This window comes from Tauraco erythrolophus, chromosome 1 (genome assembly GCF_009769465.1).
Source record: "Tauraco erythrolophus isolate bTauEry1 chromosome 1, bTauEry1.pri, whole genome shotgun sequence".
In the NCBI taxonomy this organism is placed as follows: Eukaryota; Metazoa; Chordata; class Aves; order Musophagiformes; family Musophagidae; genus Tauraco; species Tauraco erythrolophus.
Genome location: NC_141465.1, coordinates 24,215,147 through 24,231,554, shown reverse-complemented (window position 1 = coordinate 24,231,554; position 16,408 = coordinate 24,215,147). Strand labels below are relative to the sequence as shown.

Genomic DNA, 16,408 nt, shown 5'->3' with positions numbered 1-16,408 from the left:
CTTTGGGGAGAGTTTTCTTTCTTCATTCAGCCTCCTGGTAAAATCCCAGGTAGTTTCGTGGGTGCTAAGTGATGCAGACGGTGAGGCAGAAAGCTATTTGGGCATGCACCCAGCCCAGTGTACACACTGAGAAAATGCACTTGTGTGCTTCCTGCCAGAGCATCACCTTCCTCTCCTGCACCCCTGGCCATGGCAGAGCAGAGCCCCAGGCACTTCCCCTGCCATCCCTTCACTGAGGACGGACTCGACCCTTGCCTGCCCTCCTCTTGTCAGCTCTGACAGTAGAACCAATAGCTGGCTGCAAATTAGCTCAGTACATGCTGACATACCACTCTGGAGAGCCTATTTAAAAGGTTAATAACTTTTTAAATCCAATTAGAGAGCCTAATTAGCTAAAGTAATCTTTGGTCTGCCTACTAAATCTCAAACTAGGTGAACGCAATAAAGATTAATTCCTTCTTCGTTTCTGCTGAAGCACCAAACAGGATGCTGTAGACCTCCAATCACCTCTGTTTTCAGGTAGGCACTGCGATGATGCCTTCTCCAGAGCAAGATCAAATTGAATCAGATTCTGCTGTTCAAATACAGTAGAAAAGCTCAAGCCAAAGATCTTGTGTATCAGTATTGATGACTGAAGAACCGCGATGCTGATCAAGCAGGGAGGGGACACTGCCATACATGCTAGAACAGAGACAAAAACTGACATTTTTGGAGCAGCTAGTGTGGCACACTGGGTCAAAATTATCTGGTTTGCTAGGAACAGTAGCAGTTAAATCACGGCACCTAAAATTATAGACAGCAATTTTATTTCTTCACTTAAGTACTTCTGCGAACTTTTTCCTTTGTCACTTCGACCAAGTCAGTTCATCTTTTTTCCACTACTGCTTCTTCGCAGATACACATTTCCAAACAGGTAAAAAACCTGTCAGGTAGTTACTAACCCAGTAACTAGACAGTAAGCAACTGGCTCTAGGCATCTACCAAAATATCATCCCATCATTTCATACACTACTGCTTCTCTTCCCTGCTAGGTATCAATAGCAATCATTAAAAATAACTGAAATAACTATTTTCCTAGAAACGTAAAAAAAATCAAAAACCCAAGCCCCTCAAAACCTTTAACAAAAGCTCCTCAAAACTTCCAGCATATGGCTTTCGTGAATCTGTCATTAGCACACAACCTCAAGGCAGAATGATAAAATTCACAAAATGTAAGATTATTTTCAAATGTCTTCTAATAAACTATCCTTGCTTCTTGATTCTCTTGTTCGCAGGCACCCCAGGGACTCAGGAAGCCCCACCAGTTTCCTAGGAATGTTTCCTGGGAGCTGGCACATCCTGCCAAAGCCATGGCATTGGTACCCACCAAAAAGTGAATTTCTGAGTAAAAGGATCAGTTGCTAAAGATGTTGCAGTACCAATCACTGGCTGAAAACGGCCAGAAAAAACAGAAAGCTGTTTAGTATGAACCGCAACACTAACTACCGCCACTAGAACAGACTGCTGAAAGAAGCTGCCTACCATAACAAAATAGCTAATCACTTCAGGCTTTCTGTAGTAAAACTTACACCCTGTTTCCAGTCCAAGGAAAACCAGAAATTGTTCTGGTTCACAGGAAGACACCAGCAAGAAGCATAAAATTATTTTCCCCTGCGGCAGCCAGATGCAGGTATGAAGTGTCACAAGAAGAAAAATAACCTCTGATGTGCTTCTTTGCCCACAGCACTAACAGCTGAAAAACCAAAGGCATTTTCAGACATCTCCAGCTTTTTAACGCCTCAAATCACTTCGGCGTTCACCGAGCAGCTCTGCACAACGCTCCCTCGCGCATCCCGTTACGAGCCAGAAGAGCTGAGCAAAGTGCTGGTGCGCTTCTCTGACCTGCCAAGACTCAAGAAAAGAAGGAAAAAAATCGAATAAAAATAAGAATAATAATAAAAAAAAAAAAACACGAGAAAAAGGCAACTACCGCAACTTCTTCGCCCCCTCAGTGGCGGCGGGCGGCCGCCAGGTGCCGCTCCCGCTCCGCCGGCGGGCTGCGGGCCGGGGCTGGGCGCTGCCGCCGCAGCCTCCGCCTCTCCGTGGCAAGAGCGAGTCTGTCGTGGCTTCCTAAAGCCTGTGTCGGGGTGCTGAAGGATGACGCTCACGCGAAATCGGCCGGGAAGCGGAGGGAAGGAGACGTCCTGCCGAGCGCTGACTGGAAATGTTCTGCCGCAGGGCAGAGAGCATCCGCGGGTCCGACAGGAACTACGGCCCCAGCGCAAGTCGGCGCCCGCCGGCTGTTGTTCTGCAGTTTCCCAAAGCCAGACTTGGATACTTTCAGTAACTCTATGTAGGCAGAAGAAATTTAAAATATTTCAGAATCTTTTGCCCCTGGAGATCAAAACCCCACAGCCTTCGCAGACAAGCGGCTGTCTCCACCGCAGAAAGCCTTCGTGTTTCCAATGGAGCACAGCAATGGTACACTTCAGGCCTTAGCGAACCCTCTTCCCTAGGACAATGCGCCATCGGAGACTCCAAAGTGAACACTTAACGCCTCCAGAATCTAAACATAAAAAGTATGACAGGCATAAAACCAACCCCAGCCCAGACAAAACCCACAGGCACTGTAAAATCTGCAATACGAAAGCACTGTCAATAATACCTACGTTTAACACACTTACAGAAGAAAGGCTGTCCAAATTAATGCACTCATTTAAAATAATTTCCTATGCAGGTCAGCTGAAAAGCTCAATAGGAAAGTTAAAAAATAAATAAAAGTTATGTATGGATTGTCACTGAGCACTCTAGTGAAAACTTCCAGATTCCTAGTTTAAGGAGATGGGCCATTTAAGATAAGAAACTTTTAGAATACTGCAATACAGCAGGTGAGAGCTTGGTCGAAATTAAACAAAGAGGAAACCTCAAGTATGTTAACTGTATCCTCATTGTTTGGCTGTCGCCACATAAGATTTTCCAGAAAAAAAAAAGGGTTCAGTTTCAGCGTATTTGCGTTCATCTGTCTGATGTCATTTTAAACCAAGTGTTTATCCCTCTCTGGCATGGGGGGCCTACTACTAATGCTGAGATTTGTAACCTGGGCACTTAACATGTAGAAGTAACTTCCCATATGCAACCTGATAATCTCCTACACAACCCTGCTGCACCTGCCATCGGGACATTTGCTATTACTCTGGAAAACCACAAAAACTACTTCATGACTGCACACTGTGCTGGTGTCAAAGAAAGTCTGGTGCCAAGTCTAACTGCACCATGTGGTACAGGGAGGTCTGTCATTATTACAGGGAGAGACCACAGACCAGCAGAAGAGCCATCCCATTATCCCATCACAATCTTGTGGCTCTTAATGCTGCCCAAGATGGCTGTAAGACTGAAAGTTTATCTTTTATTCCAAAGAAGATTTTGTGGAGTCGTGACACACTGGTTTCTTGTTACTGAGAACTACTTTCCAGGGGAAGCACTACTACTGAAGGGAGGGGAAGGAGTCCAGTCCTGCAAAGGTCTCTTCACCAGCGAGCTGAAATGCAAGCAATAACTGACAGAATCTGAAAACACTGTAAAATTTGAAGGAAGGATATACATTGCCATGAGTCAGTCAGTCAATTAGAGAGTAGCTGAGACTACTCAGTGAGGTGGATTCAGTTGAATACACATTTCATATAAGATCCTCTGCTTCACTATTTAGGAAGCAAGGACATCACTTTACTTACCCAACAGGGCTAGTAACCTAGAAAGAAGAGGCTCAGAAGGGACTTAAAAAGAAGTAAAAATCAGCAGGTGCAACAACAACAACAAAAAAACAGGTGCAACAAAATGCAGGTGCGACACTAAACAGGAGAATGGCAGAGCAGGCACTCAGCCAACGAAGCAGGCCGCTGGTGGACAGACTTGTCAGCTCCTGAGTCGCAGTTGTGCCAACGAGAAGGGGATGGAGGGGGACGGCTGGTGTGCAGACAGTGACTCCTATAGAAACAAGGGGGCTTCCCTCAGCTGTTGCCATCCTCCCCACTTCCAGAAACAGCATGCCTGGCTCCCTAGGGCTCCTGTCCAAAATGCACCTTTTTCCTCTCCCTCTTCTACAGCAGAAGGGAGCCCTCTGCTCCTTTGCCTCTCACAGCCAAATCCAGCTTTGCCTACATGGCTGAGAAGCCTCGAGTCTCCTCCGGGCAAAGAGCATGGGATTGATCAAAGGCAAGGTGAGAGAACGCAGCAGCCTTCACTCTCCCACTCTGCAGGAATCCTGAAGGAACATCTCTGTCCATTTGTACTTCTGTTTCTGCAGTTGGTAACACCTCTCATTTCTTTTCTGATCTCTGCAGAGATCAAACCCCACAATACTTTCCCTTTGGAAAGAGGTGTTACACTACAGTACTTGGGAGCCCTCAACATTCACTCATAGTCCAGCACTTCTCCTTGGACATTCTTTGTACAGCATCCTTTTATAGAGATTTTGTAAACAGCATTTGCAACACTTGGCACACACTTAAAATCAAATTATTCAGTCTTAATAGCAGAAGCAACACATAGAACAGATTAGTTTTAAACTGGCTATATTACAAGCCTCTCTTAGCCACAGCTTACCATTACTTGGTAGCTCCACCTCAGGCCTCTTGTAACCCTCTTTGCCAAACAACTGATTTCTCACTAAAAAAAAGAGGTACATTACTGTCTGCCCTGAGTCCACTATTTAGTTTCAAAAGTGTTTTGATTGGGATGGGGGGGATTAGCCAGCTAATAGGATAGAGATAACAGGCTAAGTGCAAAGTTTCACAACTTCGCTGAGCTCCTCATTGAAAATAGCCATCTGAACTCATCGTACTTTCTTATCACCAAGAATTGACATTATGCATTTACAAAACAAGCACATCTAAAGCAAAACATCCACAAAATTACTACAGAGCAGATAAAAAGAAAAATCAATAAATACTTTTGAGTCAGTATTTTTAGTTGTATGCCTACTCCAAGAACAAAGAAAAACAAACATGCTATCCGTGCAAGTGCCCTCCCTAAGGGATTATGGCCAGATTTTGCCTAGTCGCTTCTATTTTCTTAGATAAGATACTCAGCTTTCCAAATGTTGTGGGGTACTGTGTCAAGGGAGAAATTATTTAATTTTACTTTGTTACTAATTAGAAAACATCACTACAGCTCTTTGTCAACTACAACCTGCAAGTAGTTAAATCCATCACTTTCCATTTCAGTTATAGAATACTGGAGCAAAAAGCACTACAAAATCTGTTAGGAAGCCCAGATAACACAGGGATGTCACTGTCTGCAGTGCAAAAGACAATTACAAACAATCAGTACTGTTTTACTTGCCCAGTGCAAGGCATTTGAATAACAGGATTAAACTGGTCCAAGAAAACGGAGTCAATTTGTAAAACACAACAGTAGAAATCTTTGTATGCCAAGTATATGGACGATACTTCAGATGGATAGTGAAGCAAGAAATGATCTGTTCAAGCACCTTGCAACAACCACAGAACTAAAATCGCCATCAGCTGAGAGTGGAACAAGAATCTGTGCCAAATACAATCGCAGGTCTTAATATCATGTTCAAAGCTATTGGAGATAACAAATTTTCCTTCAGAATTTCAAAGGGAAATTGTACGTATTCCAAAACAGAATGTACTTGTTCAAAATCGACTGCGAGCATGGAGGGGAAGAGAGAAGTCTTTTGAGCATCCAAACTCAACTTGGACTTATCTCTCTCAAGGAATGGGGGGTTTGTTATTTGATTTTGGGGAGGAGAGTAGTTTGGTTGTTTTTGAGAGTTTTTTTTGTGTGTGTGTGTGTGTGTTTTGTTTGGTGGTTTGTTTTTTTTTAAACCATCTGCTTCATGAGATGCAAAACCTAAAAAATCTTTCCAAACGAAAGAGCTTCATAAGTAGATTACAAGAATGTATTATCTTGAGCTATTAAAAGTTACATGATTTTTCAGTTCCACAGATCAAGGTTTCTCAAAAGCTTAACTCTCCAACCTCTTCCTTAAGAAAGCATGACGTGTTTGTTTTTAAATTGCATTACTTAACACTGAATGTTTTTTGCTTAAAACTTCTTACTTGAGTAAATGGTTGTTTTTTTCCCTAATCCATACAAACATTTACTGTTTATGTAGTCATTCCCTCCACCTTACAATTTCATATTATCTATAATTAAAAAAGCAGCCCCTCCCAAACTCCCACAGTTTTTCCAAGCCCTTAATCCACAATTCGATCAAAAAGTTTCAGTGCCACAGATTAAGGTCACAGACAAAATACAAGTTTTGTTTCTTGAAGGAAATCTACAGGAATTATTGCTCTCTCCCTGTTGCCTGCGTGACCATGAAATACAAATGGGTTCAGAGAAAATAACGAAGAAGACAGTGATACGCACGGAATGCACAAAGTGATAAGAAGTACCTGGACACAGAACACAGACACAGGTAGGGCCTGCACAGACAGCAGCTTAAACCAGCACAGCAAGACGTAACTGCTTTCTGCCAAAGTTTATCTTTGGCTGCAGCTTTCATAATTCCACACAAAGCACGAGGATCAGGGCAAACTGAAGGAATATTATTCAACATCAAGAACAGCCGCTACAGCCTTCATAAACCTGGACAGTGCCGAGATACAGTGCATGAGACACTCCATGATTCTGAAGGGCTCAGTTCAGTCAGTCTCCAACCAATTAATCATTTTTTTTTCCCAACGTGCCAAGAGACTGCACAGACAACGTCTGCAGTTTGAACTGGCTATCCATACCTTTCCTATTTCAGGCTCTCAGATGCCGAGCTGCCAGCCAGCGTGCACAGCGTTGTTGGACGCACAGATCCTGCACAGGCATACGCACCAGAGCGGTTTCAAGGAAAGCTCTCAGGAGCCTGCGGAGGTGAAAATTGAGGCTCATGCTAATCAGATGAAAGCAGAAGAATCCTGGTTCTGTATCGCGAGCTCTACCTGGTGGCACAGTGGTTAGACTAGGTGATGGTGAAGCAAAAACTAAGCAAAACTAGAAAGCCTGGAAAGTGGATACTCGAGTGATTTAAATGGGGAACACCAGGGCAGGGGGAAAATAAAATAAAATTAAAAAAGTGAATGGAAAAACCATGGAGTGCAAACCTTTCTTTGAGAGGTACTTCAGTTAAGATATGAAGAGAGAGATGAAGGATGACCATATTCTTAACATCCATGACGAATCCATCCAGTGAACTTCATTCTGAAAATAAGCCTCTCTCATGATAGGTTTCTAGCCTGTGAGAAGAGGATTTGGGATGATCCTAAGCACCAGAAAGCAAGTCCAGCTGTTCTTGCAAAGCGCTGCCTCAAGAAGCTGTTTCTCAGAAGTGTGAGTCTCTTCCTGTTACTTACAGTGAAGATCTGAAATTCATGATGACGAAAATTTCATAGTCAAGTCCAAGATTTTCAGGGCATGACAAAAAAGTTGGAGCACACATGCGCGTGGTAGCGATGCCTGGAGCTATAAGAAATACAGGTGTCTGCAAAAGTTGTGGCTTTGCTCCCATAAACATAAAAACTGAAATAGAAGAGCTGAACGAAGCAGGAATGTTCTGCTGATAGAATCTCAACTAGGGGAATACCAATCCCACTAGTGTGCCTACAAAGAAAGATGCTCCTTAGGAATTAAAGAGTGTTTACAGTTAATGGTTGGTACATCAAGTCCAGGGTCTCAAAAGGTCTTCAAGGACACAATATGTAAAGAAAAACTGTGTATCAATCGCACAAAAAATAATCCTGTTTCACTTGAAAGAATCACTCCCCTTTTGAATTCTACCTACTGCATTTTGCTAAAAAGACTGCTTTGGATAAGAGCTTTTTTATAGCTGTTATCAATATCCTCTCCAGAAGCAAGTAACAGAAAGACACAACCACTTTCCTCTCAGTGCCATGACTGATACTCATTTTTCTTGCACCCTTCTAGACACAAAACCAGAATATATTTTTAAAAAATTAGTGTATGTATTTATGTTGGAAAATGCTGCATAGATGAGGTGATTTATTATAAACTTAGAGTGGTGCATTTTTTCATCAATGTTCTTAACTTGTGTTTATATAAGGCCTCCCACAGACATGTGGAGTCACTGGATTTTGAGAAAGGAAACAGCACAAAAGGAAGAATTTAAACCACCAACATCGTTTCTCTTTATGGACTGTTATGTTTGTTGGACAGTATCAGACTGTTTCCTGTGTGCTACTGTTTATGTCAGGTACCTTCCCGGAGCTGCAGTCTTCACATGCATACTGGAGTGGCCTAAAAATAATCTGAAAGATATTTAATACAGATATTATCAGATTTTGTTTTTTTTTAGTGCTTGAACATGAAGCATATGATTTTGACTATGCTTATACTTCACATTTCTAGAGCAAATCTGTTCACTGCACCAGTCATTCACTGCAGTTAAAGCAGAGACTGAGTCACGGCTGCTTTGTGGACAATAACGAAGTTCTAGTCTATCCCCTCGCTTCTGGCGTGATTTCAAATATCGCCACATTGAAGAAGTACAAATTGACTCTATCAATCCTCTTCATTAAGTGTTCAAGGCCAGGTTGGATGAGGCTTTGGGCAACCTGGTGTAGTGGAAGATTTCTCTGCCCATGGCAGGGGGGTTGGAACTAGATGATCTTTAAGGTCCCTTCCAACTCTAACCATTCTACGATTCTATGATTCATTTGTTCAGACTAATCCTGCTGCTGTGCATCGTCTTCTGCTAGGCTGGAACTAGCAGATCTGCTATGGCAGCTTTAACTAGAACAACAGGATTTTTGATAGTACCAAAGTATCAGTTGAAGTGCAGCAATATGATCAGTCAGCTAAAAAGAAGACACCTGGAGTGCGGGGGGAGAATCAAATAAAAGGGCACGTAACTGCAAGACCTTCAGGGTCCTCCACAGTATGAAGCAACATCTTTGTTTCTCTTTTTTTTTTTTCCAGTTTTGTATGAAAAACAATCCATACGATCCATGGGAAAAAAAAAACCAACAAACTAACCCTTGCATTTACCTGGTGCAGGTGATTCAGTAAATGAATTTGGGTTACCTTTGGGTTAAATTCCCTTAACCATTTCGTGGTCTAGAAACTGAAAAAAAGCTTGATAAAAATCTTGTAATTGCCATACTGAAGAGAAACATCTGCATACGTAATTCACTCACAGATTATTAGGTAGCCATCTGAACCGTATGCTTTACTACCTTACACAGTTACTTGTAGAAGTTTTGTGCTAGGCATCGTGAATCCAAGCTACCAGCTATCTTACTGGAGTGGAAAAAAAAACCCAAAGCTTTTAAGATAAAATAGTACCTTAATGATTTAGCAGAAGGTTTAAATTCATATAAGGTATTTAAAAGATATCAAAATAGTAAAATATATGTATATTTATTTCTGCTCTACTAGACAGGCTTTCTCAATTCAACTCGAAAATTCAAGTCATTGAAAATGGATATATTTTTATCCTTAGTACTACGAACTACAATGGATTGTTTTTCATACTTCACGAAACTGGAAAAAAAAAAACAAACAGAAAAAAAGAACAAGTAATCTTGTCCTTGCTTGCTTCCCTTTAATATAAATTATCTTACATATTACTCCCAAATAAAACACTTCCTTCCTCTTTTTACCTTAGAAGTGCTTTTTCCCGTGTTTATCATGGAAGATTACACAGATGATGAGGGTAATTGGCTCCTGCAGGGTTAGAAAGGAGCATTCCTTAAAAGTTTTCACAAACGTTCAATTTCAAAACCTGTTAGCAATAAAGAAATAAAATTGCTCTTTCACTTTTAATTCTTTTTACCATTATTGAAAAAGGTAAATGAGACATCTAACCTGTTCAAAAGCTTCTTTAAAATTACACAGTGCTAAGTAAGCATATTCTGGAGTTTCATACCAAAGTGCAACAAATGCAAAACATGGAATCTTTTAAAATGTATCCTCACCCTTTTCATAATATGCGTATCTTTTTCCTTGAAAAGTGGTATTTCACACATCAGTAGTCTCAGGAGCTTTTAAGGTCTGAAAAGTATTGCACTTTTAAGAGTTCAATATTCTTTTTTTAAAAAACTTTGATAAAATAAATGGATAGTTTGTCAAAGCATGAAGCAGTCCAATACTGATAACGGAAGAAAACATCCCTAAAAATTTGATTTGAATTGAAAGCCACATTCTATTCACTGTATATTGCGATCTAGTATCTCTCAAGAGTGGACAACTTTTCAAGACTGATACGTACCAAGACTGAACTCTGCCTCTTCTTGCATATGAGATGCCTACATTTATGCTTACTATGTTTCTGGATGGTCTGAACTTAATCACTCCTTCCCTCCCTCTGTGTTCCTTTATTAGTAGGTACTCGAATAAACAGCACTTGAAAGCCTGTAATGAAAAGTTGAGTGCCGCTCCAATAAAAACATACAAACAAGTATTCACATATTTTACTGTTCTAACACAAAGCGTTCTCTATAAAGAGGAGGAATCAAAATAGTGTCAGGTAACAGGATTACCTAAGGACGCGTTAAATTTTTTTTTTTTTTCACAAAATAATTAAGTTTCTTCATTAAAACCAGACAGTATTTCAGTTCTACAAAACAAGCCCTATAGATCTTTTCTTTCCCTTCCAAAAGAAATTTAACTAGGACAGATAAAAGGTTTCTGAGATATTTTGTTGCAACAATAGCAACCCATTTCAAGTAAGGAATTAATGTAAGTTTTTTTTTTTCTGGTCACTTACATGACTAAAACAACAATTAAAAAATGGATTAATTCTTAAGCTTCAGTAATTCCACTTTTTAAAAAAAAACCCAAAACATTTATTTCCTCTATTTAAATCAATTTCTAGAAATTTTGTTCAGTGTAATATATTTCTACTGAAAATATTTTTAATTTTTTCTCTATTTTTTTCCTAAGATTAGAAGGAAGGTGCCATTATTGTTTTGCTTCAGAAGCCAGTCCCTACTATCAGGAAAGAACTGGCATGGCCAGACACACACACATAAAAGTGGTCAGGTGCAGTATCATACAGATCAGTAAACAATATACAAAAAAATAGTATATAATACTGTGACAGTTTTTCAATATATTCATATACAGTATTCTCCGACTACCTGTAACTAAACCGGCCACAAATCCTGAAGGATCTTGTCTATAAAATTGAGTAACCCATCGATATACTGTATCTCTTCTAAAAATACCCGTAATTTACACTAATATACAAGGTATCTGCTTGCAAACACAGAAGTAGCCATAAATAAAACTTTATTCTTTCATTTCATTTACAAGCTACCAAGTACCATGTATTTACACAGCACTGGACACTTAAAGTAGTTGCAGTCACAAAATGATCCAGACAGCTGTTGATAAAGTAAAGGATCTTAAGATAAAAGCAAAGTAATACTGTAACAGATAAGTGGCAAAAAAGCAGTTTTGCCGTAATGATCAGACTTGCATGTTGCATCAATTCTGGTTGAAACGACTGAGCGCCATGCGATTCTCAGCTTTAATTGTTTGCAGTCTGGCTAAAGTTTGTACAGTCATTTCTCTCTTGCAGTTATTAAAATAAAAAAGTTAAAAACTATAGCAGCAACAAGCAAACCCTGTGACAGGAAGGCAAGGTTTAAGAACTAAAAAAGTTTATACAATGTGCTTAGGAAGGTTGCAGAGTTTATCTTCCATCAGCTGGAGTTCGACTGAGTGACAACATGATTCGGGCGTATCTTTCACACAGTTCGTGTGTGGAGTAGGAGGGTAACTTTGGCGGGTCATTGAAACCTTTTATCTCTGTAGAACAATCTAGTAGTTTTGGCAGGAAATCTGTCAGCTTCTCTTGCAAGTTAGCTGCAAATAAAACCAGGAAAAAAAACATAAGCATTTAACTCTGCATGTGAAATTCTCCTTTTTCTGCAAAACATTGACTTTTTTTTTTTTACTGGTAGGTGGGAAGAGAAGGAGTTTCACTTGGAACAATCCACTTTCTTCAGGTCTGCCAGCAATAACTAGGACATACCAATTTCTAGTAAGATGTTAATATGAATACCCCTTCGGACGGTCTAACACCACAAAAGTTTTTCCCTTCAAAAAGTATGTTTCCTTTAAGGTCTAATACCTCGGTGCAACATATGGAAGAACTGTTTGTTTAAATATATATGGGATTATTCAAAGGTCAGGGTAGCCCAAAATACACCACCATGCCACAAAAGATATAGGCTCGATTCAAGACACTGAAAACATCACATTCATAAAAAAGGTGTGCAAGGGCCTTTTACCTTAATGAATAAATGACTTACGTTCCATTTCTTGTCCAAGATAGGAACACCAACGGTTTCTCATATCTTCCACCGCAACAATATCTTTTTCTTCCATTTCATCCACCAGTAGTAATGGCAAACACGGGACAATAAGCTCATTCATAATGATCAGGCCATTATTTACTTCCTGATCATCTCCTGATTCAAACAGTGCTGCAGCATGTTCATTTAGTTTCTTCATCAACCGCCACAAAAAAGGAAAGCCTTTCAGTATACAGCATTTCACATTCTGCCATGCATCAGTTTGTTTGTTTTAAAGCACAGTCTTCCCACAAAGCTACCTGCTAACTTTCATTAACCACGGTTGCACTTTAACATTTACAGCAATGATGCATATACTCTACTAAACCACTTGATCTTGTGCTATTCCTCAAGCCACTTAAATCTGATACCCGCCAACTCAACCTTTGCAGCTGCTCTTTTCAAGACTGAGGTCCTATGATCCACTTTTGTTTTCTCACTACTGCTAAAAGTGACATAATCAAGGCAAAAACCCCTTGTTTCCTGCTGACGCTTTTTCCAATGTTTGTCTCCCCGTCAAGCTGTGGCAACAGGGTGAGTCTGCTCACCAACACTGTCAACTATTGTTCCTACCCAGCCCAGACATGATGGCAGTGAGCACAATGTTTACGATCATGAAGATGACTGATTATTAAAAAAAAAAAAAAGGGAATAATGTTTTCCTTCTTACTTTTGGTTTGTTGGTTTTTTTTTTCTCCTTACACAAGTCTAAGCATGAAGTTGTTAATGAAAGGGGGTTTTGGTTGGTTTTGGTTTTGTTTTACATCATGGCAACACTTTTCTACTAAATATTTTTGTTAAAGCTATGCAGCAACTTCAATTTTTTGAAACATACTTCACCCTTCACTTACTAGCAAACATTCTCGTCTGTAGTGAGATATCAGCTCTTCATCATGCCCTCTGTACGGGCCTTTGGACAAGAGTTCTTTGTTATTCTGGTAAGCATAGATAAGGTAGAGCAAGGCTTCCATGTAGCTGAAGTGAAGTAAAGAAACAAAAACATTAGATGCAACATCCAGGTACCGTCCGTTTCAAGGTAACTACTGTGCTCTTCAAAGGATAGAATCAAACGAGAAGTTACCTAAGTCCACCCTCCCCACCAATCTTTTCATAATAGTTTTTCTACCACAAAATTATGAGGTTAGATCACTTGCATATGAAGTCTGGTCCAAAGCTCACCAAAACCAATGGATATAACCTCCCTCACTTCAAAAATAGCTTTGGATTAGCCTTAAGTACACATGAAAACTTAATTTTTCCTGTGTGCGTTTATGTCACAGTAAGTTTGATCTTCTATATATCTTGATAGCATTCTACACCTTAGCAAGATTTAAAGCTATCACCTTATTTCCAAAAAATAAGCTGTGAATTTTTAGCCTCACTAACTGTAAGTTCTTCCAAACTACTGAAGTCTGAAGTGATGGAAGAAGTCACAACAGCATTTCAAAAGCAGAAGCACTGCTAGACTGTTGATACTCCTGTCTTGAATCTGAATGCAGAAGATAAATACAAGCCTAATTGGTAAAGGACGAGTAACAGAAGACATAAGAACCTAACAGTTCTAACAGTTAATAATAAACAGAGATCCCTTCGCACACAGATTAATCATTCCCCCTCACACTGCTGCATACCATTTCCAGCAAACACCTTAAACTGTTAATTCTCTGACTTACAGAAAGCCAGTTATGACAGCCAGCCACAGCTCAGACAGCTACCCTAAAAACAAGCAGTTAGAAATCTCATTTTTATTATTCAAAATAAAAAAAAAAAAAACTAGGAAGAGAAATTTCCTAATGAAGTGGTCAGAGGAACAGTACATTGTGCACTCACTCACTCCTAGTGAGAAAAGGAGGTCACGGTTAAAGTTTAAACTACCAAAGCCAAACCACCAAACTACTAAAAAATCACCAAAAATTATGTGAGCACACACAGAGCACACCTGAAAAACAGATGTCAGAATTTTCAAAAGTAGACAAACCCAAGACTTACAGTAATGTCTTCCAATGAGACAACATAAAAAGAAGGGAAAAGGCTCCTTGAAACAGCAACAGTTCCTTAAAGCTTTGCCTTCTAATGTCAGAGTTTAGAAGAACAAAGTGAACCCCAACATCGTAACTTCAGAATCTGATTATTTCAGAATCTAGTTATTTCTTCCACCAGGAGATCTGCTCATAGTCCCTTGCAATCCTAAATATTTATTGCTTAAGTAATATAAGGACTGTCACTGTTCTCCAACTTTCTGTACTTCAAAATAACAAAGCTATGCTTTCATTAAAAGAAGCAGTCCTGCTACTCTCTCCTCAAGTTCATTTCTCCTACTCTTCACACCACCGATCACCAACACAACTGACCACACAGCAGAAAAATTAATGTCGGAAGAAAGGGGAGATGATTGCAAGGAATTGGAATTGATGGTTTTAAAGCCAGAGGAGCAGGACCTTCTCTCCCTTTCCATTCTTAGTTCAGTTATTTGTGAAACTGCAGGCTGAAATTACAGTGTCAACAACTCAGATGATAAAAAATTAAAAACTTGCTGCTGGTAGTGGTCTTATTCCCAGTCCCTCTATTCCTGCTCCTTCCCCGAGTTGTGTGACCTTTCCCTGAAACAACCATAGTGCCATCTAACAGCAAGGTAAGCTATTTTAAATCATCATTACTGTAGATCCAAGCTCAGAGTCCTTATGTATCTGAGAGTCTGAGGAATATGACTACAGTGTAAATTAGCAAACATATTCTGCCTTTTCACACCTGAAATGCATGTAAGCTGCAGCCTAGGAAGTCTATGAAGCCTAAAATCACTGAAGCTGCTCACAGAATTATGGAGCTCCCTGGGTCTAGGCTTTGGAAAAGACACAGAAAGCGCAGGATGGCTAAATTTTATCACTGCTTTGAAAAACTGTAAAAGTTTTACCACAACTGAAAAACTGTATCGGCTTTCCAAGAAACTTAAAAGGCAACTGCTAAGGTCTACAGCTTGTTCACTTCTCAGTTACGACCACAAGAGTGAGCTGCAGCTGAAACTCCTGCCGAGGTTCATCAGCTGCCGCGTTCATCTGGCCCATAGAACGTCCCTACTCTACAGCACAGTCAGAGAAGACACACCTGAAAGACCCTTTAATTCTCCACCTGCAGTGAAAAAGGGCCTTGTCAACCACCATAAGGGATCACGAGTGAACACTGAAAGCAGGCATGAAAAAGATACACCAGACAACTTCTTCAATGTTGATTTTGTGTTTGTTCAAAACAGTACAATTATTTAAGGAAATCAGAGACCACCTGGATAAAGGCCAACTTTTGGCTCCACCTGGAGACTGACTGCTGCCAGGTATCAATTAGCACTATTAAAACTAAGAAAAGTTGGTTGACTGAGGGAGATGGGGTTCTGAAAAAAAGCCTCAAAACAGTCCTGCTAATGAAGGTCGTGTTTCAGTTACGAAAGTCTATGTTTTCGTAAATATTTTTAAAGTTACATTTTTATTATTTCAATGTTAATAAGGGAATTGGAAGAGTTCATCAATTTAGTCTTGTTTTCAGAACAAGGATGGTAGCACTGCCCTCTAAAGTGTGCAAGATGTGAACATCAGTCAATATATCAGCCCTTTGGGAACCAGTAGCTGAAACATGGGTGCGTAACTGCAATAGATGCCTTTAGAGCAGGTCAATGGATACTTAGATCCTCACCCGTCCTCTTAACTCTAGTCTTCCTGTCTTTGTATTAAATGCCTCTTGAAGTATTTATGAAATTGCATTTCTGACCAAAGGGAATGAATGTTTCGCTTCTTTAGATGATACATGAGTCTGATAATATCGTATTTTTTATTTCTGACCAATATCAGAGTCTAAGACTGGTCATTATAGGCTTGTTTTCTAAATTATGAAGATGTTTGGTAACAAATGCCTCACCCTAATTCTGTAAATTAATGAAAATAATGGAAAACTATACCAAAAATGCTGTTCCCCTGCACTGTACCTGTACTTCTCTCCCTCAGCGTAATCAGAATATACCCTGGTAAGAAGTGGATTAGTGAAAACACTGGTACTGCACAGTTGAAGTTGCCATCCTGGAGTCCCAGTGCCAAGGAACTTGCAAGATT

The 16,408-nt window shown here is 40.0% G+C and overlaps 1 protein-coding gene across 4 annotated transcripts in view; it reads right to left on the bottom strand.

The window, feature by feature from the left end:
- Window positions 1–11,424: 11,424 nt before the first annotated feature.
- Window positions 11,425–16,408, bottom strand: part of USP25 (ubiquitin specific peptidase 25) — a 66,283-nt gene continuing 61,299 nt past the window's right edge. For all 4 annotated transcript variants that reach the window (XM_086631413.1, XM_086631422.1, XM_086631430.1 and 1 more), the window contains 3 exons: window positions 13,166–13,289; window positions 12,273–12,468; window positions 11,425–11,823 (listed from right to left, as the gene is read on the bottom strand). In XM_086631413.1, coding sequence (XP_086487539.1) covers window positions 11,651–11,823; window positions 12,273–12,468; window positions 13,166–13,289 — 493 coding nt within the window. In that variant the 3' untranslated portion in view covers window positions 11,425–11,650. The remainder of the gene's footprint in view (window positions 11,824–12,272; window positions 12,469–13,165; window positions 13,290–16,408) is intronic.